General features: G+C 45.2%; 5 protein-coding genes across 11 annotated transcripts in view; 3 read left to right on the top strand and 2 right to left on the bottom strand.

Moving 5' to 3' along the window:
- LOC131669148 (sodium channel protein 60E) overlaps positions 1–3,502 on the bottom strand; it is a 65,065-nt gene extending 61,563 nt beyond the window's left edge. For all 3 annotated transcript variants that reach the window (XM_058943827.1, XM_058943828.1, XM_058943829.1), the window contains exons 1-2: positions 3,469–3,502; positions 310–2,473 (exon numbers count right to left, since the gene is read on the bottom strand). In XM_058943827.1, the coding sequence (XP_058799810.1) occupies positions 310–1,422 (1,113 nt within the window). In that variant the 5' untranslated portion in view covers positions 1,423–2,473; positions 3,469–3,502. The remainder of the gene's footprint in view (positions 1–309; positions 2,474–3,468) is intronic.
- Positions 3,503–17,357: 13,855 nt separating this feature from the next.
- On the bottom strand, positions 17,358–22,858 carry LOC131669152 (IQ domain-containing protein H-like). Of its 5 annotated transcripts, XM_058943843.1 has the most exons (9): positions 20,858–22,858; positions 20,339–20,451; positions 20,114–20,266; positions 19,822–19,927; positions 18,757–19,046; positions 18,571–18,671; positions 18,309–18,492; positions 18,045–18,242; positions 17,358–17,796 (listed from the first exon to the last, which is right to left on the bottom strand). In XM_058943843.1, the coding sequence occupies exons 1-9, from the start codon at positions 21,042–21,044 to the stop codon at positions 17,656–17,658; spliced, it is 1,473 nt and encodes a 490-aa protein (XP_058799826.1). In that variant the 5' UTR covers positions 21,045–22,858; the 3' UTR covers positions 17,358–17,655. The 5 variants fall into 5 exon arrangements, with proteins under 5 accessions (XP_058799826.1, XP_058799825.1, XP_058799827.1 ...); XM_058943842.1 differs by having other exon boundaries at positions 20,114–20,451; XM_058943844.1 differs by lacking the exon at positions 20,339–20,451 and having other exon boundaries at positions 19,822–19,923.
- Positions 22,859–22,979: 121 nt separating this feature from the next.
- LOC131669157 (putative odorant-binding protein A10) lies at positions 22,980–23,843 on the top strand. Its single transcript, XM_058943851.1, has 2 exons — positions 22,980–23,275; positions 23,502–23,843. The coding sequence occupies exons 1-2, from the start codon at positions 23,002–23,004 to the stop codon at positions 23,690–23,692; spliced, it is 465 nt and encodes a 154-aa protein (XP_058799834.1). The 5' UTR covers positions 22,980–23,001; the 3' UTR covers positions 23,693–23,843.
- A 144-nt stretch (positions 23,844–23,987) lies between these two features.
- On the top strand, positions 23,988–25,798 carry LOC131669155 (uncharacterized). Its single transcript, XM_058943849.1, has 2 exons — positions 23,988–24,755; positions 25,413–25,798. The coding sequence occupies exons 1-2, from the start codon at positions 24,446–24,448 to the stop codon at positions 25,601–25,603; spliced, it is 501 nt and encodes a 166-aa protein (XP_058799832.1). The 5' UTR covers positions 23,988–24,445; the 3' UTR covers positions 25,604–25,798.
- Positions 25,799–26,275: 477 nt separating this feature from the next.
- LOC131669156 (uncharacterized) lies at positions 26,276–27,515 on the top strand. The gene is made up of 2 exons (XM_058943850.1): positions 26,276–26,596; positions 27,090–27,515. The coding sequence occupies exons 1-2, from the start codon at positions 26,317–26,319 to the stop codon at positions 27,278–27,280; spliced, it is 471 nt and encodes a 156-aa protein (XP_058799833.1). The 5' UTR covers positions 26,276–26,316; the 3' UTR covers positions 27,281–27,515.
- The last annotated feature ends 456 nt before the right edge of the window (positions 27,516–27,971 follow it).

Below are 27,971 nucleotides of genomic sequence, written 5' to 3'. Positions count from 1 at the left end.
GGCCGGGGCGAGCGCGATCGGACGATATCGCAGTGTTTGCCGAGGCCGCGCCGTGAGTGTAAAGTTACGCTCGTCGCGGCGGTGACTTGGCCGACCGACTCGACCACTCGAAGAAGTTGCAGCAGCGACCGCTAAAGTATGCGCTTGTCCCACTTGGTCGGCAGTCGTGCTAGCGCGAGCGTCATTTTCCCAATCAAGCAGACTTGCGCTCGTCAATGCGAATTGCCGATCGGCGAGCGATTCGAAGTATCTGAGCTGCGGCGGGAGGCGCGCGTTGGCTCGATTACGATGCCGAGCCCGTGAACTCACCTCGTCGTAAATGAAATTGTCAATCTCCTCGAGAGGCCGGCCGTAGAGGTTCGTGGGGAAGGGCTCGAACTTGTTGGGCAGCACGCCGCCGTCCTCGACGGAGCCCTTTCTCTTGGGCTGAAAGCCGTAGTCGCGCACCAGCTGCACGTGTCTGTTCTCGAAGCGCTCTTTGCTGTCCTTCGTCAGAAGTTTGACCTGCTGCTTGGCCGTCTTCGAGGCGGGCTTGGAGCTCGGGGTCGCGGCCTCGCCGAGCGGCCGGCGCCACCTCAGCTCCTGCAGCGCGTCAACGTCGTCGGCCAGCTCGTCGTCGGCGGCGCCGTCGCCCTCGGCCTCGTCCGCCTTCTCCGCGGCCCGCTCGTGGTGCAGCTGCAGCGGCGTGCTGGCGCCGTCGCCGGGGACCTCGGCGCTGCCCGAGTCCCCGGTGCCCGAGTCCGCCGACACGCCGGCGGTTCCCGACAACGGCGGTCTGAGTCTCGCTCCAGCTTGGCTCCTCGCCGACGGTCTCGGCTGACTGGTGCCGGGACTGTGATCGCCGACCTCTTCGGCAACGATTTCGTCCTCGTCGCGGCTCTTAGACGAGCTAGCCTGTCGCGCGCAGCTGGCGAAGAGAAGCCTGGCGGGCAGTGCTTCGTCGTCGTCGTTGTCGTCGTCGTCGTCGTCGTCGTCGTCGTCGTCACTCGCGTTCTCCAACCTCGGCAGATTCGGGATTTCGGGCACCGAAACGGTGACGAAGTCGTCGTCTTCTCGAGACGCAGCGGCGGCAGCGCTGGGCGGCGGCGGCGGCGGGGGCGGGGGCTCGGGCCTGGCGGGCAACGGGGGGAGCTGGCGAGCGGGCGGCGCTGGCGCGACGCCGCGACGGCCTCGAGGCTGCCTCACCTGAGGCGTTCGCGGCGGCACCGGTGGCGGCACAACCAGCGGCTCCCGAGCCGCGAGGTTTTGCAGGCTTCCGCTGCGCTGCTGCTGCTGGGCGAGGTCGCCCGGCTGCTGGGCCAGCCCAGCGACCTGCGGGCGCTGCTGTCGGAAGCCATTGCCCTCCGAGCTGCCACTGATCCGGGCAGGGCTACGGGGGTCTCTGGCTGCCTCGGGTGGGCCGCCACTCCTCCGCGATGTCATTGGTCAGGCGCCCGCGTCGACTGCTGCAGCTGCTGCTGTTTCTGCTTCGTCGCCTGTTCTGGTCGTTGATGACGCTCCGCCGGGAGCTGCTGCTGCCACATCGTCGTTGGGCTTTTGCCTCTTCGTCGCTGCGTCCGACTGATCCTCACCACGCTTCGCTTGGTGCATCGGACCGGATCCCGGCTCGGCACGCACCGCAATGTAGCCGCAACTGTCCTCGGTCGTCGTTGGCGATTCGACCTCTCGGGCAAAGAGCGATCATTGCAGCTCGCACTAAGCCCGTTGCCGTCGACTGTCGCGTGTCGGTGGTGCGTCTCGTCAATCCCAAACTTGTTCTCGCTACTCGTCAAGAAACTTCGGATCCTCTTATGCGCCGCGTCAGATGTGTTTCTACAGACTGAGAACGCAGGCGAAGTCTTGTCTCGGCATCTTCAACTCTTGTCTACTAGTTGTTAGCACGAGCAAGAGCAAGGACGCATACGTGTAAGGGGGCTCAAGCGTTATATTCAGGTGCGTTGGTTAGAGTCGAAAAATTCTTCTAATACGGCGGCTAGTCGCTCGTTAACAATATACTTTGTACATGTACCAAAAGTACAGCTACGGATTAATAATATCTGCGTTTAAATATCGAAAAAATTCTTGTAATCTACGTAGTCACAGTCATCGGATGAGCATGGCCTTTCGGAAATTCGGCTTACAGTGAAACGAATCTCTGCTTAACAGTTACATTGATGCGTTAGCTTATTCTCATGGCCTCGCGCCAGTCTTGTCGGGTCCTCGTACCGCGGACGAGCTTCTCGTCCAACCGCGCTTCATAACACCTGCCGCGATCATCTGACGCCGGAGATGCACATTTCACTCAACCACCGTTGCCGCCTCGTCGATGATTCGGCGGTCGTGTCGTCCTCGTATCGTGGCCTTCTTCTATCTATTTCATTACGCGTACGTGCTGCTGCAGGACTACACGCGCGCACTTACTGCATGGCGAAGGTGAGATATGGCGCCAAGACAATGAGAGTCCACACTCGCGAACGGACTGTCAGCGGGCAGCCTGCAAATTAAAAGAATCACACTCGCACGTGCGTCGAGGGACGTGCGCTGGAGAGAAGGAAGTTGGCGTGTATAGCGAGCAGCTCGGATGGAGAGTGGCAGTGGCTTCTTTTAAGGGACTCCCAGCTTGGCTGTAAATCAGCCAGTCGCTAAACTCCTCGAGGAAGGAAACTTTTCAGTAAACTTGCGAAAGGAGATCGAGCGAAGGAAGGAAAGCGGGACACGAGCAGACCGAACGGGAGAGGCATCCGTCAGTGGAGATTTCATTTTGAGTCCTGACCCGCGCAACCACAGAACCTCTCGCGTGATACCGTCTTTCGCGTCTGCTCCTCTGTCGTACCCCCCCCCCCCCGGCCTCTCTCATTCTCGCTCCCGAATTTCATGACAAACGCGAACCTATTCGTTTTTCGCCTTCTCTTTCAAAATCTAACGTGGCAAACGAAAGCCATTCGCGTGAAAGACAAAGGGAAAATAAAATAGTGAAAAATCGTGGACAACTTATCAAGCGACACGCGTGCGTGCATGAGTGTCGGCGTGCGTGTTGCGAGGCCAAGGAGAAAGAAAAACAGGCATAGGAAAAAGTAGGCAGCGCAGGTTAAAGCGCACACAGCGGGAAAATCGATTCGTGCAGAGAAAACGAGAGAGAGAGAGAGAGAGAGAGAGAAGCTAAATGCACGGAAAGCAACGTACGAAAAAGGCGCAAAAGGATAGGGAATCGGACGAGCGACCTGGCCCCCGAGCGTTTGTGCGCTATCCCCATGACCGTGTAACCCACTTGGGGGAGGCGCGAAACCACTGCGGCACTCCGCGGCTTGAAAAGGTAAGAGCGACAGGCAAGCGAGGACCGGTGGCGCAACGATCCCGTAAGCCAGGGCAAGCTGCGTAAGGAGCGAGTGGGAGAAAAGCAAGAGGAAGAAGTGGACGACGGCGAGAAGGGGTCGGGCACTAGCTGGGAAGAAGGGGTAATCGCGTGGTCGTCGCGTTCGGCGAGCTTACAGGAAATCACGGGTGTCCCTCGCGAGAGCTCTGGCGGCACTGTCCGCCACCGTGGAGCTCGCGGAGCAGCGACAGCAGGCTGGGGGTGGGTGAAACGCGGCAAGTTGGTAGTGGGAGGCGTAGCGCGCGCGCTCTCTCTCTCTCTCTCTCTCTCTCTCGTACTCGCGCGCCCGCGCGTATCGAACCGCCGACACTGCCACCAGTTTGCCTGCTGCTGCAACGAGTACGCGGCGCCCACCTGCAGCCAGGTGTCTGTATGCTACGCGTGCGTGCGCACTGACCGGAGGAAAGCCCACGAGACTCATCGAGAAGAACTTGGGAAGCCGTCCTGCGAATAAAATGCCCATCCTGTACGTTGGACCTTTTTTCGCTTTCGCCTTTGATACGCTAGGTCAATCGAGTCATTCTTTATTCCGCTACCGGTTTTACGAATGTGATCTTTTGTTTTTATCGCTGACTGCTGTAGCGCAAAGCGCGCCCGCTCTGCCGTATGCGACTATTCGATTACTCGATCGTGCTACAACCACAAAGCAAGCCGCCGCCAATTGTATTCGTTGCAATTAGCAACGGGGCAACGGCCGGAAGCACAGGCCGCGCTATTTGTTTTTCTTCGGGAGAAAAGCCTTCGCGATCGAGTTGCAGTCTGCGACTATAAGTCGTGTCGAAATCGGTCGCCAATCGGGAAGATCGAAAACAGCGTCGAGACGCGAGCGCGCGTCGATCGATGGCGCGAGGCGAGGAGTGCGCCCGAGACTTACACAAATCATCGCCTAATGTCGAGTGGTGGACGTGCGTGCAAGCCAAGACGCATATGCATCAGGCGCTCTTCGATCGATTGCATTATCAAATTCGGTCCAAGCTTCGCGAGTGCGACCGACATTCTTTCGAGACCGAGCGCTCGTTCGGTGCTGAGTCTCGGCAAGCTGTCGGAATGCAGCGTGATGCTCTCGCGAGTGACGCGCCAACTAGCGAACTGGCGGGCTGCGTGCAAAATAACCGCGCTATGCGAAAATTCCGTGATCGCGCAATAATCTGCTGACAAGTTTCTCCATCACCTGATACCGGTTGTGATGGCATGCACTAGTAAGCCAACGCTCATCTCGGGTTATAACGCTAGTGTAAGCTCGTAGTGCATTATTCAGCCGCTACATACTGCTAATGGCGCTAAGCTGTATTCGGTGTGTATTGTATTAAGAGATGGATATTGAAAATGAGAGATACAGTGTGGGAGAATAGTAACTGCTCTCTCTCTCTCTCTCTTTCTTTCTCTCTCGGATAAAAGTTCCTCGACCCTTTAGGACTTCTTTACCCTTCCTCGAGATCAAAAGAACACGAAAATTGATACAGTGTACAAGTTGCCTTAAGTACTATTTGAAGCAGTACTTGCTTCGAGGGTCTGTATACTTCAAACACCGATTCGTGAAGTGAAGTCGCGAATAACGATTGCCATGCATATGCAATATTGATGAATGGAAAATTAGAGTGACGTTAATAGGGCAGCGGTGTTCTAACAAAGATCCGTCTAAGATCACAAAAGTTATATACTTTGTTGGTTAATTGGACGACTAAGCTTGACTTTATACTTGGCTTGAATATTAATCAGACGGATTTCTCCGAAACGATTTACAGAAAGAATTTTTGATCAGTTCGCCGAAGGAGAGGAAATTACAGGCAGCATTAGTAACTTTTAGCCGATAAATGTGATATCGCGTTTCGCTCGACCGTACAAACAACTATTCGTATTACGAAATGCACCTACTTTGGATGAGCTCGGCGCGCGCCCTTCGGAATTTCATCGAGCCGAGCTCGTAAATCAGCCCGCGTGAGTAGAAAATAATCATCGCCCGTGCGAAAGTCAGTCCCTCTCGAGGCCCGCATGCTCTGCCGCCCCAACGCAGGGCTGGCGCAAGCGTATCGACGTCGTCCGAGACCGGAGGACGTCAAGACGAGAGGGAGGCCTTGCCCCGCGACCACAATGTGGCTGAGATCGATTCGCCAACTGTTGAGTGAGATAAAGCGGTCAGGTGTGTGCGCGCGTAACTCGAGCAGTCTTTTGTGTGCGCGCGCGCGCTCGCCCCAAGAGGATTCGATGAAGCGAGTCGGACAGCGACGACGACATCGAAGCCCGGCTCTTTCTATGGTTCAATTTTAAATGGATTAATCAAGCGGCTAGGCGCCGTGCGAATCTTTCATCGGCATCCGTTTGCACGTTTCGCGATCATGTTTGCGCTCGTTCGTGCGTTATGGTTTACTCTATTAAGTAGGCGACAATCCCGCTAAAGAAAAAAGAACACTCACTCCTTCGAGCGAGATAGAAAGGCAACCGAACGTGAGAGTAGTCAGAAAACCAGCTGTACGTTCGACGTAATGGGAATGTAGTTCGGATGGCAACGCGAGCCATCCTCAACGGATCGCTCGTTTCATTATCGTCTGCGGACTTTTAATATCGAGGGATCTGCCGTATAATCTCTGAAAAGAGAGCAAACAACAGCGCACCCCCCCCCCCCCCCCCCCACCTCTACCTAACGATTTTCAGTGACGGCGACGGCGGAGGATGCAAAGTGGAGAAAGAGAGTCAGCTCTCTCCGCTGCCTCAGCCCCCGCCCCATTAACCCAGTATTTTTCTACTTCAACGGGTGCCCTGCAAAACAGTTCATTACGACGGCGAGGCGAATGCCCGGCTCTTTTCTCTCTCTCTCTCTCTCTCTCTCTCTCTCTCTCTCTCTCTCTCTTCTCCCTCGTTGTTGAAAAACACTGTGCTCTCGCGCTTCATCGCCTCTTTGACTTTTTGCCCTTGTCGTTGACGCCGAGGCAATTATGCTACAGCGCTGTGCGTGCAGCCCGAGAATATCAAATGCTTTCGTTAGATGCAGCGTTACTAGCCGGCGACTCGTCGTTCTCTTTGGTCGTCGACTGCTTTTGACCTTTCTGTGAGTTCCCACTGAACACTCGAACGACTCACAAAATCAGCTTAACTGCACAATTGCAATCTTCGATTTATCCCTTGAGACGAGTAAATTTCCGGAAGATTTTCCACGCTGCGGTAAATTACATTTGTGCTTCGACTGTTCGACTGGAGCGTGGCTTGGTTGTCGAGGACACAAGCAATGCAACTATCATCCAAGAAGACTAGTTGGATATTGTGTTCTCGCACAAGCTTTTTAACTAAGTCTTTTTTTCTGCACATAGCGCTGACTTTTGTTATTACTCCACGTATCTCTGGCATCTTGCGGTTTACCCAGCACGAATCGTATTACTGATTCGGATGCACATCTAGAGCTTTAGCCCATGTATTGCTCCACTTGCCGCCTCGCGCACAGCCACGTTGCATTATGCTTTCTTTGTGTACGCTTTGCCTAGCTGCGCTTCCTTGCGCATTAGATAAAATTAGTTCAGTTTATTGCTCCTCGTTATGTTGCGTTATATAATCATAACAATTTTCCTAATTAACTGGCATCCGCGAAGTTTGCTGCGTCGCTGCCACATTCACGACGTTATTTTTGATGTTCCGCTAGCTTATTATGTACGTAGATAAAAACCCTCGTTTTTACGAGCTAGTTATTGCGTTGCTTTTCAGTGTTTACCCAACAGAATGGCATCCTTATCGATCAACGTCTTATACATCAAAGAATTTTTACCTTCTGCTTTTTACTTTTAATCTAACTCAATCTTATCCTGCTTTTTCCGTTTGCAGTATGCTCACCTCGCGCACCTGTCGGAATAATCAACGAATATAGTGCTTAAGTGTCTACATTTGTCGGTTATTCTGACAGGTGTGAATATAGACACTCAAATGCTATTTTCGTTGGCATAACTTACTTCTTCCCTTCCGTTGGCGCACCTATCCTTTGCTTCTATCCGATACCTCGGTGTTTCCGGCTACTTTTGTTATCGTATCATTTCGTATAATACGCGATCAGTTATTATTTTGGATAAAGCTAAAATAGATTATCCAAAATACTTCGACAAGCTAAGAACTCAAGCAGTGAAACATATTTCGATCTCGAAGAGGTGAAACATATTTCGATCTCGAAGAGGTGAAACAACTGCTTCTCATTGTTGTTGGTGTGCTTGAATAAAACTTCTATTCAGATGGAAAAAATGAAATTTCTACTCGATTGTATTACAATATTTGGAAAAATTGTAAACTTTATTCTATCTTCTTAATAATCATAGTACAAGGAATAATGTTCTATTTTCTTCTAGACCTCCAGTTTCAAAATATTTTTTTCATTTTCATATAAACTAACAATTTCATCAGGTAAGTAGCCGAAACACTTAAAACAAGTAACAAGCATAAAACTATATATACTCTTGTCCTTCATTTCTCTTCAATCTCTTTAAGCGCATACCTCAAACACAACATCGATCCGTTACAGTCAGCTAAACTTCCCAAGTTCGAGGTCCAGTTGCTGGTCTATATATAAGTTTTATTGATGTAAGCCTCGCATAAAGAAAAGTGTCAAATATAGGTTAGTTGTGCTTAGCGAAATTTGAATAGATTAAGAATTTTAAATCCATGTGAGTTCTTAAATTAACAAAGAAAATGTCTGTTTAAGTTACATCCAAACTATATAATCATCAAGTTGTTGAAATTAAAAATATCCAAATGCGAAAGCGGCAAAATCAATCAAGTATAAAATGAAGCCAAAACAACAAAGCACAGTATGTGAATATAAATCAAAGTTTAAAATTGACCAGATTATGGAATACGCAATTTAATAGAATGACAACCATTCTATGTGTATAGAAGCTAGACAACCAAACTGTCGAAAATGCTGACCCAAGCTTGGTCGTAAATCTTTGAAAGTACCTCGACGAATTACGATTGGACTCCTTGTCGACGGTCATTTCCAGCTGCACTATCCTTTCAGCTGGATCCTAGGCGAATGCGAATTCCTGTCAGCTTGCGAGGAGAGCAAGCAAGAGAGGAGGAGGGATGCGATTCTCGCGGACACGTCGTGCATCAACAAGACAAAGACTACAGCGGGCGCGTTTCGGCCTCATTAACGCGCGGTCACGCAGCCGCACGGCACCGCGAATCCTCGTGGGGCTGAACGACGTCGGAAAATCGAGGTCGACGCATGCAGCTCCTTTGTATACGGTCGCAGTTGCGTCCACCCTCCCACCCCATTTACTTTCTTTCCTTGTTGGTCTAACTATTTATTCGCGCGAGATGGGATTTTGATACCTCGTCAACAGAGATATGACTACAAATATCTAATATTTCATTGCCTCGCGTCTGACTGACGTTGGTTTGTACTACTTGAAACTCTCATCAATGAAAAATCTATGGTGATTAATCGTAACGAAGACTGAGATTTAATTGTTTGGTTGATGATTGCAACAATCCTACCTCGCGTTAATGAATCGAACGCCAAATTAATTTGGATACTTGACAATAAGTACATCTGAGTTTTGATGCTCAGCTTTTCCAAGTGAGAAATTATTCAATTCAATTACTTAAAAATATTATTATTTCATAACCCAACGATCTTGGGTTATGAAATAATAAGTTCATTTCTCTTGTTTAGTAACAGTTATTATGAAAACAACTGCTATATTGAGCAATATTCCGTTGAAGCTTTCAATTATTATATACTTCTGACAGAACCACTAAATCATCGTAAGTAATATAAAATTATCATAAAAAACTATATTGGTCTAGAATATATTGAATATGTTCATGCTTTAGCATTCAAAACTTTAAGACGTTGAAAGGTAGTATAATATCGATGTTTCAGTCGCTTCAAAAGCGATCTGTTCGACGAAAGCAGCTTGAATTCTATTACTTATAATGGAATAAAATATAAAAGATATTATTGGCACTATCATACTGCACTCATGGTAAGACTATAAAAATTAATGCTAGGATGAAGAAACATTTAAGTATTTCAGATTATATACGTGGACATATCTTAAAGTGTTATTACAAAGCGACAACGTACCATTTCCTTTTGAAGTTCCTCCCTTGAAAATGAATAGCGGTCTTGATGTCGACCCTCCAAAGCGAGATCAAGACCATTCGCAAGCAGAGCAGGTGAGCCCTCGACCGCAACCTCTTGGTCCTCTCGAAAGGAGAGAGCTCGGCGAGCTGTCTGTGCAGTCGTGTGCATTTCCGGCCCCCATCACTTGTTGATGATTTAAACGCGGGCGTGTCTCGACAACCGACACTGAATGCTGTCAAAGCGAATCGAGTCGTTCCTAACTACGCGCGCGCCGAGCTAAGCAGCCGAATTAGAGAGAGAGAGAGAGAGAGAGAGAGAGAGAGAGAGAGAGAGAGAGAGAGAGAGGCCCTTGCCTAACCGAGGCGGCGGCGGCTGTTACTGCTCTGCATTAATTAACGAGACGTACTTCCATTCATGCACTTTCCTACAATTACGATCTCGGCTGGTGTAGCTCTCGCACATTATTAAAAATTCGCTATCGTTCGACGATTCGTTAAAATTGCCTATGAATTGCGGATATAGAAGCATTTCTTTCTTTGCGGAGACTGAAAATATATAGTCTGGAAGCTCGCTTCGTCGTAGCAAACTGCAGCATCAACTCACCTTTAATTAAAGCAATGCTCTGCAAAATCGGTTGCATACATTTCCAATTTCACTAACAATAAAATTAGCTTCGTTTGCGATACACGCGCGCGCACATGTGCGCGTTAATCGAATAGCGAGTCATATTCAATTAGCGGGAATCGCAGCCGCTTACGAAACTCGGGCAAACGAGATTCCAGTCGCCGACTGTACATTAATTCTGGCAAAGTGTCAAAGGGCACGCCTGGGTATAATTTCAACAGGTGCAGATCGCGGTGCAACAAGGCGTGATTTTTCAACTGGCGCGTGCCTGGCAACAACCCGACGCCTCGGCGATCGCTCAACAATGCCTAAAGCGTTGTAGCTAGCTTAGCGTCCATCCATTATCTCGTCGTCGTCGTCGTCGTCGTCGTCGTCCACCTGGGAGCGCCGCACTGCGGCACCGACACACGGACGCACGGACAGAGCGAGGACGAGCGAATGGCGGAGGGGGGCCACTTTGGCTGATGCAAATGCATAAATAACCCCGCTCTCGCTGTCGGAAATTTACGATCCCGACGAGTCCGATTAATTGAAACGCAGAAACGCTAAGCGCTTTGGCAAATCGAGAAAATCATACGGCCAGCGACGCCCGACGACGACGCCGCGACGCCACTCGTTGACCTTAAAACCAGGCTGAAGGCGGAGAAAGCTTGCCTCATTAATGCCAAGCTCTTTGCCACGTCCATCTCTTGCTCTGATTTTCCATTCTCCCTGGCTTGCTTTTGTGCCACTGCTTCGCGACTGCATGTTGTGTGTGTGTGTGTGTGTGTGTGTGCGTGTGTGTGTGTACCTCATACCCACGCGATATTGAGCTCCCTTTTTTCACGGGCAGGGCAAAACAAAAAGGAACATTCGTTCTTTTCCGCGAACTTAGATGCTCGCGTGAAATGCTTATCGAGATTTCGTTGATCTTTTTCCAGAAAAGCCCTCTGACCACAGGGTCTATTCTTAAATAAGGATCCCGTATTATTTCGACGCATCCGAAAAAATTCTACATTAAACGAGGAAAGGGATTTGTTCGTTCTGGCGAGAGAAAATGAAATGCACTTTAATTCGAGCCGAACAAGCTCCGCGTGCGGACTGTATCGCGTCGACAGAGATGGTTTCTGTGTTGGTGCTGCTAAAGAGGGGAACGAGAGAAAGCTCACGAGTGGCATTTAAAGCGTGAAGTCGCGATGCGAGCAACGCCGAGTTCCTGAAAAAAATAGAAATCTGTAATGGACGTTACAAAGAACCGTTTTTCCGTAACTAAACGGAAAAGCCATTAATTGTGCACACATTTGACACACGGCTATCTTGTCAATGTACGAAGATGTACAAAAAGTCGACTCGCGATGAGTTTGCGCAATCAAGGAATCGCGCTCAGCATCAATCGTCGGGATTTATTGTTATATTTCGATTCCATTACGCCGTACACGACGTGGAGTGGCAAAGTAGTGCTTCGCGCGCGCATATCTCGGTGAAAACAATGCAACTCTCCAGGCAGCCTCGTTCCACATTGCTTTTCATTTTTTTTCCTTTTTTTTTTGTTCGCGTCTCATTCGCTCGTCTTTGTGCTCGACCGACGAGCAGAATAGCCAATCGAACATAGTGCGCGCGCACGGGAATGAGGAATCGTAGAAGTTGTGAGCTTCTCGGGTATTGGATTTTTGTTTCATCAGCGAATATTAGCTTCTATTTTTGCGGTTCGCCTTTTATCAGGTTTTCCTTATGGCCGTTCATTAATTGGAAGAGCTATATCGCGCTCGCGCACATTACTGCACGTGCAGTTAAACCGATTTCTCAATTTTAATAAATAGATATTGCACCACATTGTGACACAACTAAATGGCAAAATGATGAGGTGGCACGTGCTGTCGGACTTTTATACCCGTTATAGGACGAGCTATAACAATCATTATACCCGGAGTACAAAATTTTTTTTAATTTCTAGATGTGCATTTGAGTGGAGAAGCATTATGCGATACAAAAAATATTGCGCAATTCGCATGCGCTTATCTACTTTTAAAATAATAAAGAAAGAAGCTGGTAGTGGATTCTTGGGGCTGAACTTTCAATTTGGACGCAATCGAAATAAAGCAGCAACAAGAGCAAACCAATGGGCAGAGCAAGTGCAGAAAGCCTACTCTTTTATTCATCTCATCTGGCACTGCAGCAGTCGGACGAGCGGCAACTGAAGGCAGCCTCCTTCCCACTGCCCAGACCTCCTCTCTCTCTCTCTATCCGTGTACATACGCTCACACACGCGAGTTGACCGTGGCGCTTTCAGACCATTATCCGTGTATGAATCCGAAGCTCGTGCTCACGACGTATGCAAGAAGTTGTTATATACGTCATTTCAGCACGTCAGCGAGAGAGCAAGAGAGAGAGAGAGAGAGAGAGAGACAGTCGTGCACGTATTGATCGGACGCCTGCTCTATGGCCGGCGACTTTTCGCTTGCGCTTTTCCGCCTTTGCCGTTTTTTTTTCCGCGTGTGCTTTCTCGCTGCCTCATTGTGCACTGTTTCGCGCGGAGCCCCGAGAAAATAATAAAAAGTGATAAGCGCCGGGAAACGGTTGCCGGCAACCAGTGATAAATAACTTGCCGCGTCACGCGACAGCAAAAAACATAAGGCTTGGACTCGACTTTGCGGGCAAAGTAAGAGGTTTACAGTCGACGCACGGAATTGATCAACACTAATATGGACAGTTTGGGGTGTGCAAGTTGACTTTACAACGAAGCTCTTTTGATCCACTAAAAATCTCACATCATCCGTGCGTTCTTTTACACCTCACGCAACTAGCTCTTATATTACGAGGAAAAGAATGCCTTGCTTTCGTATGTCAATTCGATATTTAGAAGAATTAAATAACCTTTTTAAAGTATTTGTTGATTAGCTTTCATACATGAGGAAGCATTTAAAGCAAATTTTAACAAATTTTAACGAGTTTCCATTTTATAGAAAAAAAATATTATATTCCAATAAAAATATTCCATATCTCTATAATAATTAGTTTTCTGTTTGTCCTACCGTCATTGATAAATCATCATACAAAATATCGTTGTCGCCCGACGACAATGCATTGCACTTTGAATTATCGATCAAGTTTTTTTTCATTTTTATGACTATTCGACTGTCGAAATGGATTCGATTGCCCAGTTGCGTATATTGACAAGATGGAACTGGTTATCGAAAAAGTCGAAGATTGATCACAAGGGAAAAATGAAATGGGTTAAAAAAAGGAGGCAATAGAATTACAGTAATAGCAGGAGGAATGAGCCATCAAAATTGCGCGTCAAGTGCAGCAATCGCGCGCGACAGAAAGCCATCACACGGCGAGAGGTGCGAAAGATAGCCGGGCAAATCAAATTACCGAGCGTTTTCGAGCGCGGACTTAAAAGCTGAATACCAGCGAAGTGGATTTAAAGCAATCTGATGCGAAAGTTGCGGGGACGCGCGCGTATATATCTCGGACGTTCGGGAGGCGCTTCATTGTCGCAGCCGCCGCGATCGAAGCGCGGAAGAAAAAGAGAACGCGCTCACCTGTACGCCGGGCGCGTGCGTGTGCGCTTTTTGTTCTTCGCGAGAGCAAAAACAGCCGGCGAACGCCTCGCCTCCTCTCGCGCAGCGAGGCTGCAAAATGAAAACACTCGAGTTAAGTAGGCGAAGTCACACTTCAGGCTGCTTTGCTTGATTGCCGGTTTTCTCCCCAAGCTCTTTTGTTGCTTTTTCTGTTATTCGCCGAGCTCATCGGGTTCCCCTTGGACTGGACTGCATCTCAATTGGAATCATGAAAATTCCTCTTCTGGAAACGCTTGTGGAAAGTATCCCCGTGTTATTGTGATAATTTTCGCATCGTTACCGAAATAATTCCATTAAAAATTAAAGCGGAATACTTTTAGTTATCGTGGAATGTCGCGTGGAATGGCTTTCGCATTAATCGAAAAATAAAGCGGAGCTGTGTAACTCATGTAAATGAATACATTTTTTGTCCAGAATACGATCCAGCTCTATCTGTTAATTGAATATTCAAGTTATAGTCCGTAATAAATTTGCTGCTGTGGCGCTGTTGTAATTATTCATTATTCGAGAAGTAGTGCCGACTGTTTTACGGGGATAAACGTGAGTTAACGAAAATGATGAAAATAGAAACTAAGTCTCGGAAAAATGTGAGCGATATCAGATCGAGATTTCATCGACTAAAGTTCCCCCTCCCCATCAAAGAGAAATCTTTCCTGCGCAATTCATACCGAGGAAACTTAAAAAATTGAAAGCTCGAACGCGCCATGAATAGCAGAAGAAGAGCAGTGCTATCGAAATTAATTCAGCTTGCAGACTCGTAGAGACTCGTCGCCTCCTTGGCTAGGTCCAACAATACCTCGCTATTAGTTGGGTAGCGTCGAATCGAATTCCGACCTTTTTTGTGTCCTTCGCTCCTCTCGCAACTCAATCTGCTCGGCCTGAAATGCCTTTGATTGCGGAAAAAGACGCCGCTGGTATGTATGTATATATACACGGGCAGCGTCTCAATCACGTCCGCAGCCTGTGGATTGCTTTTGAGCTTTCTTCTATCGGTATATACCAATTCGCCAAGCGCGGCATACTAATATTAAGATGGTGTACCTGCTGGATAAGTAACTCGAGCTTTATTACGCGGATAATGAAGATTCTATATGACTAACGGCTGCTCTTTAAACGTAAAGTTGTTCCTTTGTTGATTTTCTTTATATATAATAATAAATGGTTGCACCAGAATGAGAATATCTCATCCTCGTGCAAAATTCAAAGCTGGATGTTGAACTAAGAATGCAGAGCATTGCAGTCGACAAGTGAAATGAAAGAGACATTATATTAGCCGGGCTCCCTCGAAGACCAGGATTTACCAAGAAAGTGTAATTCAAAGAGTCCTTTCACCACAATACCATTTTGAAGCGAAGTCTCTCGCGCAGGAGAAAATTGGATTGCCCTCAACATTTCGGTGAAAACGCTAATGATCCGCGCATACTCCACAGCCAGTGCGCGATCGCTCGTCGTTGCGCACTACTACGGCGAAGCGGTTTTCCGAAAATATTATTAACGAGCAAACCGTAACCGACCGCGTCGTCTGCGCGGCAAGCGAGAAAAAAAGCTCATTGGAAAACCACTCGATTCAATGAAGCTACTTACACCCTGTTGGCTTTTCCACCGCGCGCCGGGGCGACCCTTGAGAGGGAAAATATCTGCAGCTCGTGTAAACCGCGAGAGAGCCGAAGAGAAGATTTTCAATCGATAGCCACTTTATTCAGGCGCGAAAGTGCCCTTGCGGACGCACGAACGGCTGGGGTTATGCACAAAAGCGCCTTCTCGATTTACAAAGGACCGTAAAATAAGAAGAAAAAACACGAGACGAAAAAGCCGCGCATCTCCTTTCCGTGCCTTTTGTCATCGTCACGCAGATTCGTTAGTAGTTTTCTGACAACGCTTGGCGGCGGCCGAGTTTGAGTTCGAAACTCGGTAAACACGGGCATTAGCGAGAGAGAGAGAGAGAGAGAGAGAGAGAGAGAGAGAGGGCGAGAATTGTTGAGGCGCACTCTGCTGGATAAGCTGTCGCCTCGCTCGGGCCATTGTTTCATTGCGAAAAAGAAGCTTCCGCGGCTTTACTCTCTCCACTTCTTCGTCGTTTTTTTTTCTCTCATTTCGAAAGCGCTTTGCATGTCACTCACCCGCGCGCGGACGCGAGATTATTTTTTTCACCGAGCGAGCGCAGTTTGACGCCATTTCACTTGCGACAAAATAAGTGGCGTTATGGATACCGCCGCCAAACCGGCAAGCGCATTTCGACTCGGTTGCCCTACGTTTTGTTGTCGCACAACGGAAAGACGAAAGCAACAACGACAACAGTGGGGTTACGTAATAGGGCGGCCGCAAAGTGCGCGCACACTCGTACACGTAGTAATGGCAGATACATAAATTTGCATGTGATAGCTTCGACGTAGTCACGCGAGAATCGAAATCGTTGCTTCGGTGGTTATAAATAGAGCATGCGGATCAATTTTTCCCGATCATCCCCGCGTGTACTTTCAGGCTGTCGTCAACAATTCAATTTCTTATACGCACATACTTCTCCCGAATGTCCTTTCTCCCTCTTTCTACCGACAAAGGACAAAAAAGGAAAGTTAGCTTTTCATAGCTGCGGTCGTCATTGTTACATATCCATAGGCTCGAATAGTACAGTGCTTGATAGGAAATACCGTTTCCAGCTTTGAGATACGGCTTTCGACAGTGGCACAAAAGCCAGCGGAGAATCGTCGATTTGAGCCGCTCGAGCTCGAGCAAACTTTCGCTTTTCTTTTCTTCTTTTCCGTCAAACGCTCGGGAATTCAAGACAGTTCGATTTGCGAAGTTTACCCGAGAGTGACAGAAGTTAAACAGCCACCTCGCGATCTCTCTGCCGCGACTTCCGCTTGAGCGATATTAAAAACGCGACGTGGAGTTCGTCCGCGGAAAGAGAGACAGACAGATAGGCGGCGAGATCGACGAAGAAGCCGAAAAATCGATAGGTCATTATTCAAAATAGAAGAGAGAGAGAGAGAGGGAGAGAGAGAGCGAAGGAGAGAAGGAGAGAAGGAACGAGCGAGCGACCTCGTTCGGCAGGAGATGGCTTGAATGGCAGGCCGATTAGCGAGGCGCGATAGCAGGTGGAACCGAACCGTGCCGCCCACGCCAACCTTAGCTATTCCGTGCCTATCTCGCACTCTCGCTCCCTCGCTCCCTCGCTCCCTCGCTCAGTCGCGAGAGCCCCAGCCAGATAAACGAGAGAGGAAGAGAGACTTCATTGATTAACGGCCAGCTGATAATTGTCTGCCAGCGTTAAGCAGATAACTTAGCTCCCGAGCGGCTAACTTGCCGAGCTCGGCGAGGTTCGGATTCCAACGCGAATCCAGCACTGCGATCGATGACGAATCGCTCGAATCGACCAGTGATTTGACGAATCCAATTTTTGTCCAAATGCCAAGCTAAGATCTTCAATTTTAAATATTTTTAAATTTTAAATACTTTTAATCCTCGCTAAAAGGAGACAGTGTCGAATTGTTCATAAATTTATTACACGTTTTCTTTCCGTATAATTCTTTGCCAGTGCTACTTCGCGCTAACGACTCAAACTTGGCGAGTACAAGTAACTTTTCTTGCTGGGCTGCCAACTTTTTTTTCGGTATCCATACTTGAATATGTATGTACGTACAAAACTGCGAAATTACTTTCAGCGGCTTCCAACTTCTTCGTGGAGCTCGACAAGTGTGCGAGACGATAACTGCCGTCGAGAAGTGGCTTGCTCAATGAGTCAACGTTCAACGAGTGGAGGGGTCGATCGTTTATTTAATTAACAGGCAAAGAAGAGTCATAAAAATTACACTCAAGCATAATTGCACCGTTCTACGCGACGAAATGACAAAGCAGGTCTTCATTGCCAGCGCAAATGAAATTACAGCGCTTCCGTCGCCGCGCTCGTGTCAATCAGTAAAATTCAGCCCGCGCGCGCGCACTCGGCAATCCCAATCTGACAATTCAGCGATAGGCTGCCAGCCAGTCTGCAGCCGAGTGACGACGACTGCTGCGCTTACCGCGCGCCGATAAGCGCGAAAGCCGCGAGTCACTTATCGACTGCCTTGACGATGATAACGACGCGACGAATCGCTGCCTGCCGTTTTCCATCTGCCCGTCGTCTCGTCAGTAGCCGGCGAAGAAGTCGTCGTTGAGTTGAGGTCGTGCAATCGTTCCACGTCACGCGCCAGACTCTGGAAAGTTTTCGCAGTTGTAAACAACGGGCAATTCGCGTCGTCTTTGAAATTGCAAATGAGTTGGATGCTGCATTTTGCTTTGCTTTTTGCGTCTGCGAGCGTTTCGCATCGTCCGATTCGTTGGCGGGGAAGGCGAGGAAGATCAAAGGCAAATAAAAAATGTACAAAGAAGCCTCGTTTACGGATGCATTGGCTCGCGCAGGCAAGCGGCATTGCCGCGTGGTCAACGTGATGGACATACGTACGAGGATGTTACTCGAGCGAGAAGAGGCTGCGACGGTGGGTCCGAGTAGCGGCTTACTTTTCGCGACGGACGCCGAGTGCAGGGCTTTTAGCGCTCGGACAAAGTGCCTCAGAGCCGTGACTCTCGAGCGACAAAACGAGAACAGAAGATAAGTCCTCTTCTCGCTATCTATCGGGCAGATCATGCAGCCTGTTCTCGCCTGCGTGACAAGAAAAAGCAAGGACTCGGACGAAGGCACGCGCGAGACAGCGCGATTAATTCTCACCTTGTGACTGTAAGCGATTCGATGCTTGTCGCAGAGCTCGCGGAGGAACGCGTCCGAGGCGAGCGTGGACAGGCCGTCGACGCGCAATTGTCCGCTGCAGACGACGAATCGATGCTCCGAGGGGACGACTGCCGTGTCGGCGTTCCTGCTATTAGCCGGCGCGCTGTCGGGAATGGGGCTGAAACTGAAATTATCCGTTGCGTGATGTCAGCGCGCGCCAGTTCTTTCGCTCGCCGGCGAGGCCAGCATTTGCGCGACTCACCTCGCGCAAATAGGTATATTCAAGCAAAATCGCCGCCAGTCGTCGAAAGACAGCAGATCCGTGTAGTACGGGTCGATATCCACCACCCAGTAATCGAGTACCTGCGTGGAACACGAGTTGCGGTAATAAGCGAGCACTGCACTCGTGCGCGCTGTGTCAACCGGGTACACGCTCGCCGGGCGGTACCTGTTGTCGGTCGCGAAAGACCAGGATGTCCACGCCGAAGAAGCCGATGTGCTGCTCCAGCGACAGCGCGTCACCGAGACGTGCGACCAGTTGCTCGACCCATGCCTCGGGCAGACTGGTCTGCGGTATGACGTAGCCGAAGTCGCTCCAGCTGCAGCTGTGCAGCCCAGTGCGCGTCCGCAACACGTCTGCGCTGGTTCGCAGACGAGCCTTGGCCGTGTCGTGCTCGATGAAGCAGCCCAAACTGACCGTGCGATAGTCGCCCTCGGGGCAAGCTGTCAGCACTCCACCTGGATACCGCGCGAATTGCTCAACGCTCACTCTTTCGCGTTTCCATCTCAAGGGATTAAGGGTCGAGGCAGGTCTTCGATATCGTGACTGTTTCTTTCCAGTTCGACCGCTGACAATCTCACGACGACCACTTCGAGCGTCACGAATACAAACAGATACACGGCATTTGCTATGTTGCATTTCCACTGGTCGGACGACAAATGTTGGCTCTCGAAAATTAACGCGGATAATATGCACATTGTGAGAAACAATGGTCCTTCTTTCGCGCGAAACATTCTGTAATAATAGCTTCAACAAAATCTTACACGAGTACTTCCGAACACACGCGACACTCGAGCTCGTTGAATTCGTGTGAAAAACAATCGTGAATTCGTCGCTTTATAAGCTGAATTTTGCGGAACCCGGAAGAAGCCCGATTTCCAAGCCGCATCCGTGTATCAAATTATTGTATTGCGTCAATATTATGCAAATATTCATGAATTCAGTTCAGCTCGATTGTCACATAAATTGTAAATGCATCAACAAGCTGTTTGTCAACATTCCGCATCGCCCGAGCATTGCATCAATGCTGTCGGTTCCGTTCGAATCGACAATTGTATGTTTGATGAAATCGTTCGCGTACGAGCTTGACATTTTGCCGGACAAGTGCCTTAGCGTGTTTCTTCGATTACCAATCAATTATGAAATCACAACTTTGACTAACTTTTTTCTTAGTTTCTCAACATTTCAGTTAATTAGGTATTTAAGGTTCGGTTAACAAAGATTTGTGCTTGCCGTGTCTTTCCAATTCCACAAAGAATTCTTTGGCGTCGTTGTAAACTCTTTTGCTGACCTGCAGCTTATCCGGAAGTTGGAGGGCCAAGTAAAGTTGAAGATCTTCCTTGTGAAAGAAAGAACCAATTGTTTACGATCGACGATAAAAATATTTGCGTTTGCAATATTTCAACGCATTCGAGTGCGCGATATTCAACATCGACATCAAGATGCAAATGAGAAATGGAATCGCAATCTTTTCTGTAAATTCGTGCAATTTCTAAGATGTCGCGCGTTGCGATCCACAACTCACCTTGGCCATGAAGCGGTAAACTCGGCGCTCTAAACAGACAAGCGCGCTCTGATTGCCGCAGAAGCCGCAGTTGACCTTGAGCATCCATTTGCTCTCGCCGGCTTCGCGTTTCCGCGGTTCTTTGATTGCCATCTCGGCCATCCTCTCGCACAGCTGGAAAAGAGACGTGGCGACGCGCGTCCCTCGAGTGTCTCGTGAAAAATTCACCGCCCCTCGGCGACTTACTTCGCGAAAATTACGCACGCCGACGAAGGGCGGCTGACGGAGTCCGGCCTCGGCCAGCACAGACATCACGTAGAACTTGCTGAGCAATCGCTCCTGGAACTTTAAACAGGGCCCTGCGAGGAGCAGAGTAAACGTGCTCTGAGGGTCGTTCGCCTGTACGTCGTCGGCTCATCCCCCGCGGCGCGGTGCCTTGAGATACGCGCGATGCCTTCGTCCTTTCGTCGGACGCTTTTACGACTGCTTGCTTAGAAAACGCGCGCGTGGACGAATATTATTTTCTTGGCAAGGCAATGCGGCTGTCTCGGCTTATTTCATAATTAAACTGGCGATCGAGGCTTTCGATCGCTAGAGCGGATAAACGACGAACGTCCTTAATTGTGCGTGCGACTGTGAGCACAGTGTGGCGATTCTACGTCTGCCATTGGTTCGAGCTTATCTGGCGCAACGGCGCTATGATTTTAATAAGAGCGATACAATGCCACTTAATGAAGATAATGCCTTTAAAACGAGCGCTGTCACCTAAAATGGGCGTCCTAAGTTCGCCGGCAATGAGCACATCCGTTTTGCTCAGGACACCTGGAATAATGAATCCGTGACGGCCGGCAGTCAGGTGCCTCACTCGGCGATAAACCCGCGGCGTATAGAATAGACTTTCACATCCACTGCGATACTCCTCGTCGACCTCCTTGGAAAGACTGCCACGCATTATTGCCGTCGAGGTGCATTCTTTTTTGCCTTCGCTTACGTAACCGCGAGTTGTAAAGCGAGCTTATATGTCACCATTCGTCGTCGTTCTCGATGATCCACAGCCTCGATAACGATACGTCCGGTCTGGCCGCTCTTACGAAGCACTGCAGGATGCACTTGCTTTCGAAATTCGACTTGCCCGGGTGCACGTACATTACCTGCGCGTTCTCGTTCACCAGCCAACCCAACCTGCCGATCTGTCATTATTGCCTATAGTCCGTTGATTCTATGATTCGCGTTCATTTCCGTCGTTCGCGCGATTACTTGAACATTTTGTAGGGATCCGAACTGGCGCTTAGCTTTTCTGCGCAAATGGCAAGGATAACTCATAGAAGGTAGATGAATGACGAGGTGCGGACAACTTGTTACGCAGTTCCACCTCTTTGTAATGCAGTTTGACCTACAAACGATAATTTCACAGGCGATCGCGCTCGGTCAATTAGCTGTCGCTTCGATCGTTTACCATCTCATCAAGTTCCGGCAAAATATAGAAAAGCCAAACAAATGGATGTGTTTGAATCTTTCCAAATCGTCGAATCTGTCCTTTTTCGTGGGCCTGATGCAGCTGTCGCCACAACAATCATCTTCTGCCAACGTTCTCACTCCACTCAATCGTAAGTTCAGCTCTCGTAAAATGCGTTCGACGAAGCAGAAAAGGTCTCCCCACTTGCCGACTTCCTCGGAAGGGCCTACTTCGCCGATTTTAAACGGTTCTACGGCTTTATCGAATATCTCGGACGACACGGTCATCAGGTTGCCAGCATGACGAAAAACGATAGGTTTGGCTTGGCGTTTACAGATCCCTAGCTGGGCTTTGCTCGCCGAACACGTTATTGAAATGGAGTCACAAGTGCAAATATCTCTATCCGAATCTGACGTCGAACATTGGCAAGGTTGGCTTGCAGTACTAACCAAAGAAACAAGGTCAATACATCCTAAAATCGAAGTCTTCATTTTGTTATAATTACCTGGTTGAATCCTCGCTAGGACAAATAAGTACAGGAACGATGATGTATTCGGGTTTTTCTTTAACCTCGCGTCTTCGAAGTTCACGATTAATGATCAGATTACACAATTCATCGTCGAGCTTTTTAATAATAATCTCGGTAAAAAGCATCAGTTCACATTCATCGTGACATCTCGATTTCAACGTATCACAAAATTCCAAGGTGTCCACAGACGAACAATCGCAGTCCTCAAACGTTTCCGTAGAAGCTTTATGGGCACAATCTTTATCAGTCAGAAATTTTTCGACAGACTGCTTGATGCACTGATACAGTTGTTTCGAATCTGGATCCACGTTTCTCAGGGCCCGAAAAATTCTTAGTTTTGTTTCTGCGTCGACCTGATTTGAATCTCGCAAGCTAACCTCGTCGCCGGATATTTTTTCAGAGAGCTGCTCACAAATCTTTCTCATGATTGAAAATAACTCTTAGCTCGAAGATTAACGATTGAAAATTGAAAAATAAAAAGTCACGCTGATGCTAATCGTCAAACAATTCGATTGCGCATTCGAGCAACTTTTTGCCGTGTTTCGACAATGGTCACGTGGAAATTTAGCCGATCAAACTGAAGTCGCAGTTAGTCAGCACTCGGAAAGAACTCATTCGGACAATCGTATTCATCGATGAGCGATTAATTCAACGCTTGCCGTCCGGATGTCTTCGCATTCAATAGATATACACACCAATGTTAGAAAATGATTGAGCACGGCAAAAATAAAGATAAGTCGATCTATAAAGGCCAAGAATTAGCGCATGAGGTGTATACATTGCACAATCACATGCTCGCATCTTTTGTGTGCATAAGCGCGGAAACAAGTTTTTTCTTGCGCTCGCTGATCTACGTTGAGATCGGAAAACACACTCGGCCACTATAAAAGACTCATAGTGAATCACTTCGTTAGCAGAGTTAAGATGTCGCGTTATAGAGTTTACCTCGCGTTAGCCATAGCTACGTTGTTCCTAACCACTGTTGCCATTGCTCAAGACCTCACTGAACAGTCGGCGGAGAAAACTACTGAGTTACCAACCCATGAAGACAGTGAGACCAAAGAATATTATCCGATTTCTTGGACCAAAGTTAACTACAAGCCTGTTATTGATAACGAGCGATTATTTCGAAAATATAAGCAGTGCCTTCTAGTGGACAAGACAACGGGATGCCCCCGCGACGTTCTTCAATTAAAAAGTTAGTCGAGTGAATTTCTTTCTATGGTCATGTTGATTTTATAATTTTAACTAGAAACTACAAGGTTATTATTTATGTAAAAATTTAACCACATTGACAAGGGTTTCGCAACAAAGAATTATTCGTTGACAAAAGACTTCCACACATTTAGTTCGAAGATTTTACGATATCTATTATTGAATTTGCTTAATTAGCTCATCGCTTAATTTGTAACCAATAATTACAGAAATTATACCTGAAGTACTGGAGACAATGTGTGCCAAATGCTTACCAGTACATATCGAAAGATTCAAAGAAGCAGTCGAGTACATTTGCAAGAAACGAAGAGCCGATTACGATGAAGTGCGAAAGTCCAAAGATCCGAACGGTTCACTCCAGACAAAATTTGAGGACAAGTTCGGCAAAGTCAATTGTTGATATTAATATGCCAATACTATTGAATAACTTACTCGTTATATAATTAATTGTTCTGAATAATGCAACATACTATGAAAATTAAATGAAAGTATCGCTAAATAAAAAATTTGATCATAAAATAAACTATCAATTCATGAAAATCAAGTTAAAATGCTATACTTGGAAAAATTCTTTATAATGATAATGACGAAAACATTTCTGGAAAATCATAAGATTTTTCCATTGATCTGTCGCATTATCATTATTAATACGTTAGTTTTTATAAGCCTATAAGCTCTATTAGAAAATCTTTAGACTATTTGGAGTTACATAGTGATATGTTTCGACAATATTTATCATGTTTAAGATATATTCATCACTCAAAATTTCAATCAGAAAAAAGAAATATATATTCAATAACACTTATACATATATAGTCGAGATTTGAGTAAAGAATGAATAATATTAAATAGTAGCTTAAGTTTTTGAACTTCTGCCGATTATTGCCTTCTAATTTACGGATACAGATAATATTTAAATTAGATGTATTTATATTTCCTCTAATTACATGAGAGTGAATAATTAAAAAAAAAGTAGACAGGAGTTGAACTTCGCGTGACAGGCTCACACGTAACCTTATGCAACTTTAATATATTACATCGTTCCTAGTATTATAATTGTCATAAAAAACAAACTTATTACCAAGAAAATTATAGACGTATAGAAGGTATTTAATATTGAAAACGTAATATAAAAGAGTTCAAACGATATTTGATGTTAGTAGAATTAAGACTATACCTCAAAATGTGTCGTAGAGCTTATTTCATATCAGCAACCATACTTGCGGTATTTGTCAACAGCGTCACAAGTTCTAGTAATACAATAGATAACTCAACGAAAAAGCCTGCTTTAAGAATATCTGATTTATTTGACAAATCAAAAATGAAGCATCACTATCCTGTTGCCTGGACTGAATTTGACTACAAACCTATCATAGATAATGACCGCCTTTTTAAAAAGTACAAGGATTGTATTATTGCAGAACATTTTTATGGTTGTCCTCGCATCGTGACCGAGTTCAAAAGTAAGTTATATTTTTCTGAAATAAACACTTTTATAGATAATTTTATACTATACATTTTGAATCTTTATTGTCAACGTATCATCGATGTCAATCTGTCCATTGTGTAAAATATTTATTATTTTAAAACAGAGAGTAAAAGAACTGAAAGATCCCCTCTCATACGGTAAAATCATTTATAAGGGACTTTCGATATAAGAGCTATCGGACATCGTGCTCTAGGTTCATGGCTTTTGAAACGCTGCTATAGATGTAACGCATCTCATAATTTATTGCTGCGTATAGCAATTACAGCAGTTCATTATAAGTATTTTAATTGAACGTACTCATTTCATAGATACTGTTAGTTACTTCTAAAACAGCAAAATAAAAATAAAAATAGGAAAATATTATTGTTTTAACGCATTTTTATTTTGAAACATTCTTGTAGTAGAATTTTATTGTATTTTGGAGTAACACGGCAGTCTCAATGACAGTCATTTTAGCAGATGGCTTACATTTTACCATGAAATTATTAACTTACTTATTTTCTTTCAGATATTTTTCTTTAAAGATTCTGATAATTCCTTGATAACATTTAGAACATTCTACCGTTCACAAAACTTGCATATGTCAAATTTGTTTTCAAACTAAGTTTCATTATATTTTATATGATTATAGAACTAATTCCGGAAATAATTGAAAGTCTGTGTGCCAAATGTCTACCTATTCACATCGAAAGATTTAAAGAAGCAGCCTGTTATATTTATCACAAAAGACGAGCTGATTTCGACGAAGTTCGACGATTAAGAGACCCAGATGGAACTATACAAGCTAGATTTGAAGCAAAATATGGCGAGCTAGGGTGTTAAAATTTTTGTTATTAAAGGCTTTCCTGTACACTCATATGTGCCATTCCATGAGTCGTGATACATCATTTTTAAATAAAGCATAATAAGCATAAAACGTGTATTTAATTTTGTATATTGTCATTAAAAATTACTAATCTCTGTATGATCAATCATATGATGTTCAAGTTCAAATAAATTATGTTCGAGGAAAAACTATTACAAAGCATTTTCATTTAAAATAAATTTTTTAATATAGCTCACCAAAAACCAAATCAATTCATATTTTGAATTTTTATATTTCTATAACACAATTTAAAAAGTATGAGCCAATAATTTACAGCTAAAAATTATGTCAAACTTTACTTGTAGATTATTGAGTCTCAGATAAATAGTTTATTTCTCTAAAGATTTGTTAATTATATTTATTTACTTACTATTATTATCTATAGGATTTATTAACTGAGGTAAAAAATTATGAAAATTAAAAAATTATAAATTATGTATGTCTTTTATCGACGCTTGTCAACTGTAATTAAAATAATCATATACCATATTGTGAAATCTAATATCTGTAATGTCACGTCTTATGTCAAGTCAGCTTCTCACCTCTAACATACGTCCACAAGATATAGGTTTATTCATATTTGCTGAATGATATACCTAAAAAGATCAAGTTCTGGTATAAAAGAACTTCAAGCGTGTCGAATATACCAGAGTCGCACCTACTTTGCAAAATGTCGGGTCGAGAAATCTATTTGAAATTTATTGTGTTTGTCATTTTAATTATTATCGGTATTTGTCGCACTGAAGAAGAAGTTCATGTACTGGCAAGAAAAATATTGAAATCTTCAGATTTGTTTGACCAAAATATTATGAAAGATCACTATCCTATAGCTTGGACAGAAGTAAATACCAAAGCTATTATAGACAATGATCGTCTTTTTAAGAAATACAAAGAGTGTCTGACTACTGAGCATCCAATCAGTTGCCCGCGAATGGTTATGGAATTTAAAAGTAAATATTTTTCGAAATTTATGTTCAAACTATAATATATTATTACTTATTTATTACTTATGAATCCTTGGATAGCGAATACTGCATAATATTTTTTAACGAATCTCTGTCTAATTTAGTATAGTAGAAGACGTGTATTGCATAAAAAAATTGGATTAGATATTATTTTCAATAAAATTTACTTATTTCATTCACAGATATAACGTGAAAGACTAATTTATGAATGCTACAGAATATTTAAAAAAAATATTTTTTTTGCGGGTTTTTGCGTTGACATTTAAAAAGTTTCACGATTATAGACTACCATAAGTGTCTTTTATTCATTATATTTCGTTAAAATTGTCACTTATATGATTTTGTTATCGTTAAGAAGCGAATGAAAAATTTACTGAAAAGAATAAACACTGTTCCCTATAATATCTGAAAATATCTAGCTTCTCAATAGAGCTTTAAATCGAATCTCCAGTGTATTTTAGAAAATTTACATTTCCAGAGTTGATACCAGAGATGATTGATACTCTATGCGCTAAGTGTTTACCTATACATATCGAAAAGTTCAAGGAAGCAGTCACATATATTTGCCACCATCGCAGAGCTGACTATGATCAAGTACGACGAGAAAAAGATCCAGACGGTGCCATACAAGAGAAGTTTGAAGAAAAATTTGGCAAAGTGGATTGCTAGAAAGTTGTGGAATTATAAATTATACCGAGATTAATTCATGATATCTATATTATTGTTTTACACAAATACGTATACGCATTTAATAAAATGTATGATATATGTCATTCATGTATCTATTATGAAAAAATTTCGTGATTATTTGACAAACATAATTGATTAACAACATCATATTCTTCAAAATAGATATAAAATGTTAAAAAAAATAAATTTTTCAGTTTCTACAACAAGCGCTATCTATCTTACAAAAAATGTAATTGTGCAGTTACGTAAATGTTAGAATATTATAGGTAAGTCATTCCGTCATAAATATCATCATGCAAATCATTTTTGCAATTATATATTAAGTAACAAATAAATGTTTAAATCTACAAGGATGAGTGTATTGAAATCGTGTAAAATAAACGACAAGCGACTGCTGAAGCGAGTTATACGTCATCTTTTGAAATTGCAATTTAAATATCTACATTCCCAACTACCATTACCGACATTAAAGATCAAATTTAACTTTATGAAAATAATGAACCGATTAATATCCATAAAGCAATTCTCAGTCCAGAGAGCCAGATCTTATGAAACAAATTAAAGGAGGCATTGAATATGTATATTTCGTACGCGTCGGACTGAATATAATTAAATACACCGAGAAATAGATTAAATTCACTAAAGCATTTCAATATAAGTACGGCAATCC

The sequence above is a fragment of the Phymastichus coffea genome, unplaced genomic scaffold, assembly GCF_024137745.1.
Source record: "Phymastichus coffea isolate CEN01 unplaced genomic scaffold, Cenicafe_Pcof_1.1 PCOF00087, whole genome shotgun sequence".
NCBI lineage: Eukaryota > Metazoa > Arthropoda > Insecta > Hymenoptera > Eulophidae > Phymastichus > Phymastichus coffea.
The sequence above is the reverse complement of the archived record's forward strand: the minus strand, read 5'-3'. Positions and strand labels throughout refer to the sequence as shown.

Excerpts from the sequence above, each read along its gene's own strand:
- LOC131669157 (XM_058943851.1), top strand. The coding sequence starts at position 23,002 with ATGTCGCGTTATAGAGTTTACCTCGCGTTAGCCATAGCTACGTTGTTC. Across the intron at positions 23,276-23,501 it reads CGACGTTCTTCAATTAAAAA|AAATTATACCTGAAGTACTG; the intron begins GTTAGTCGAGTG and ends CAATAATTACAG.
- LOC131669155 (XM_058943849.1), top strand. The coding sequence starts at position 24,446 with ATGTTAGTAGAATTAAGACTATACCTCAAAATGTGTCGTAGAGCTTAT. Across the intron at positions 24,756-25,412 it reads CATCGTGACCGAGTTCAAAA|AACTAATTCCGGAAATAATT; the intron begins GTAAGTTATATT and ends ATATGATTATAG.
- LOC131669156 (XM_058943850.1), top strand. The coding sequence starts at position 26,317 with ATGTCGGGTCGAGAAATCTATTTGAAATTTATTGTGTTTGTCATTTTA. Across the intron at positions 26,597-27,089 it reads AATGGTTATGGAATTTAAAA|AGTTGATACCAGAGATGATT; the intron begins GTAAATATTTTT and ends TTACATTTCCAG.
- LOC131669152 (XM_058943842.1), bottom strand. The coding sequence starts at position 21,044 with ATGCGTGGCAGTCTTTCCAAGGAGGTCGACGAGGAGTATCGCAGTGGA. Across the intron at positions 19,928-20,113 it reads TTTACCGCTTCATGGCCAAG|GAAGATCTTCAACTTTACTT; the intron begins GTGAGTTGTGGA and ends TTCTTTCACAAG. Across the intron at positions 17,797-18,044 it reads CTCGCTCGAGTAACATCCTC|AGTCTGGCGCGTGACGTGGA; the intron begins GTACGTATGTCC and ends AAAACTTTCCAG.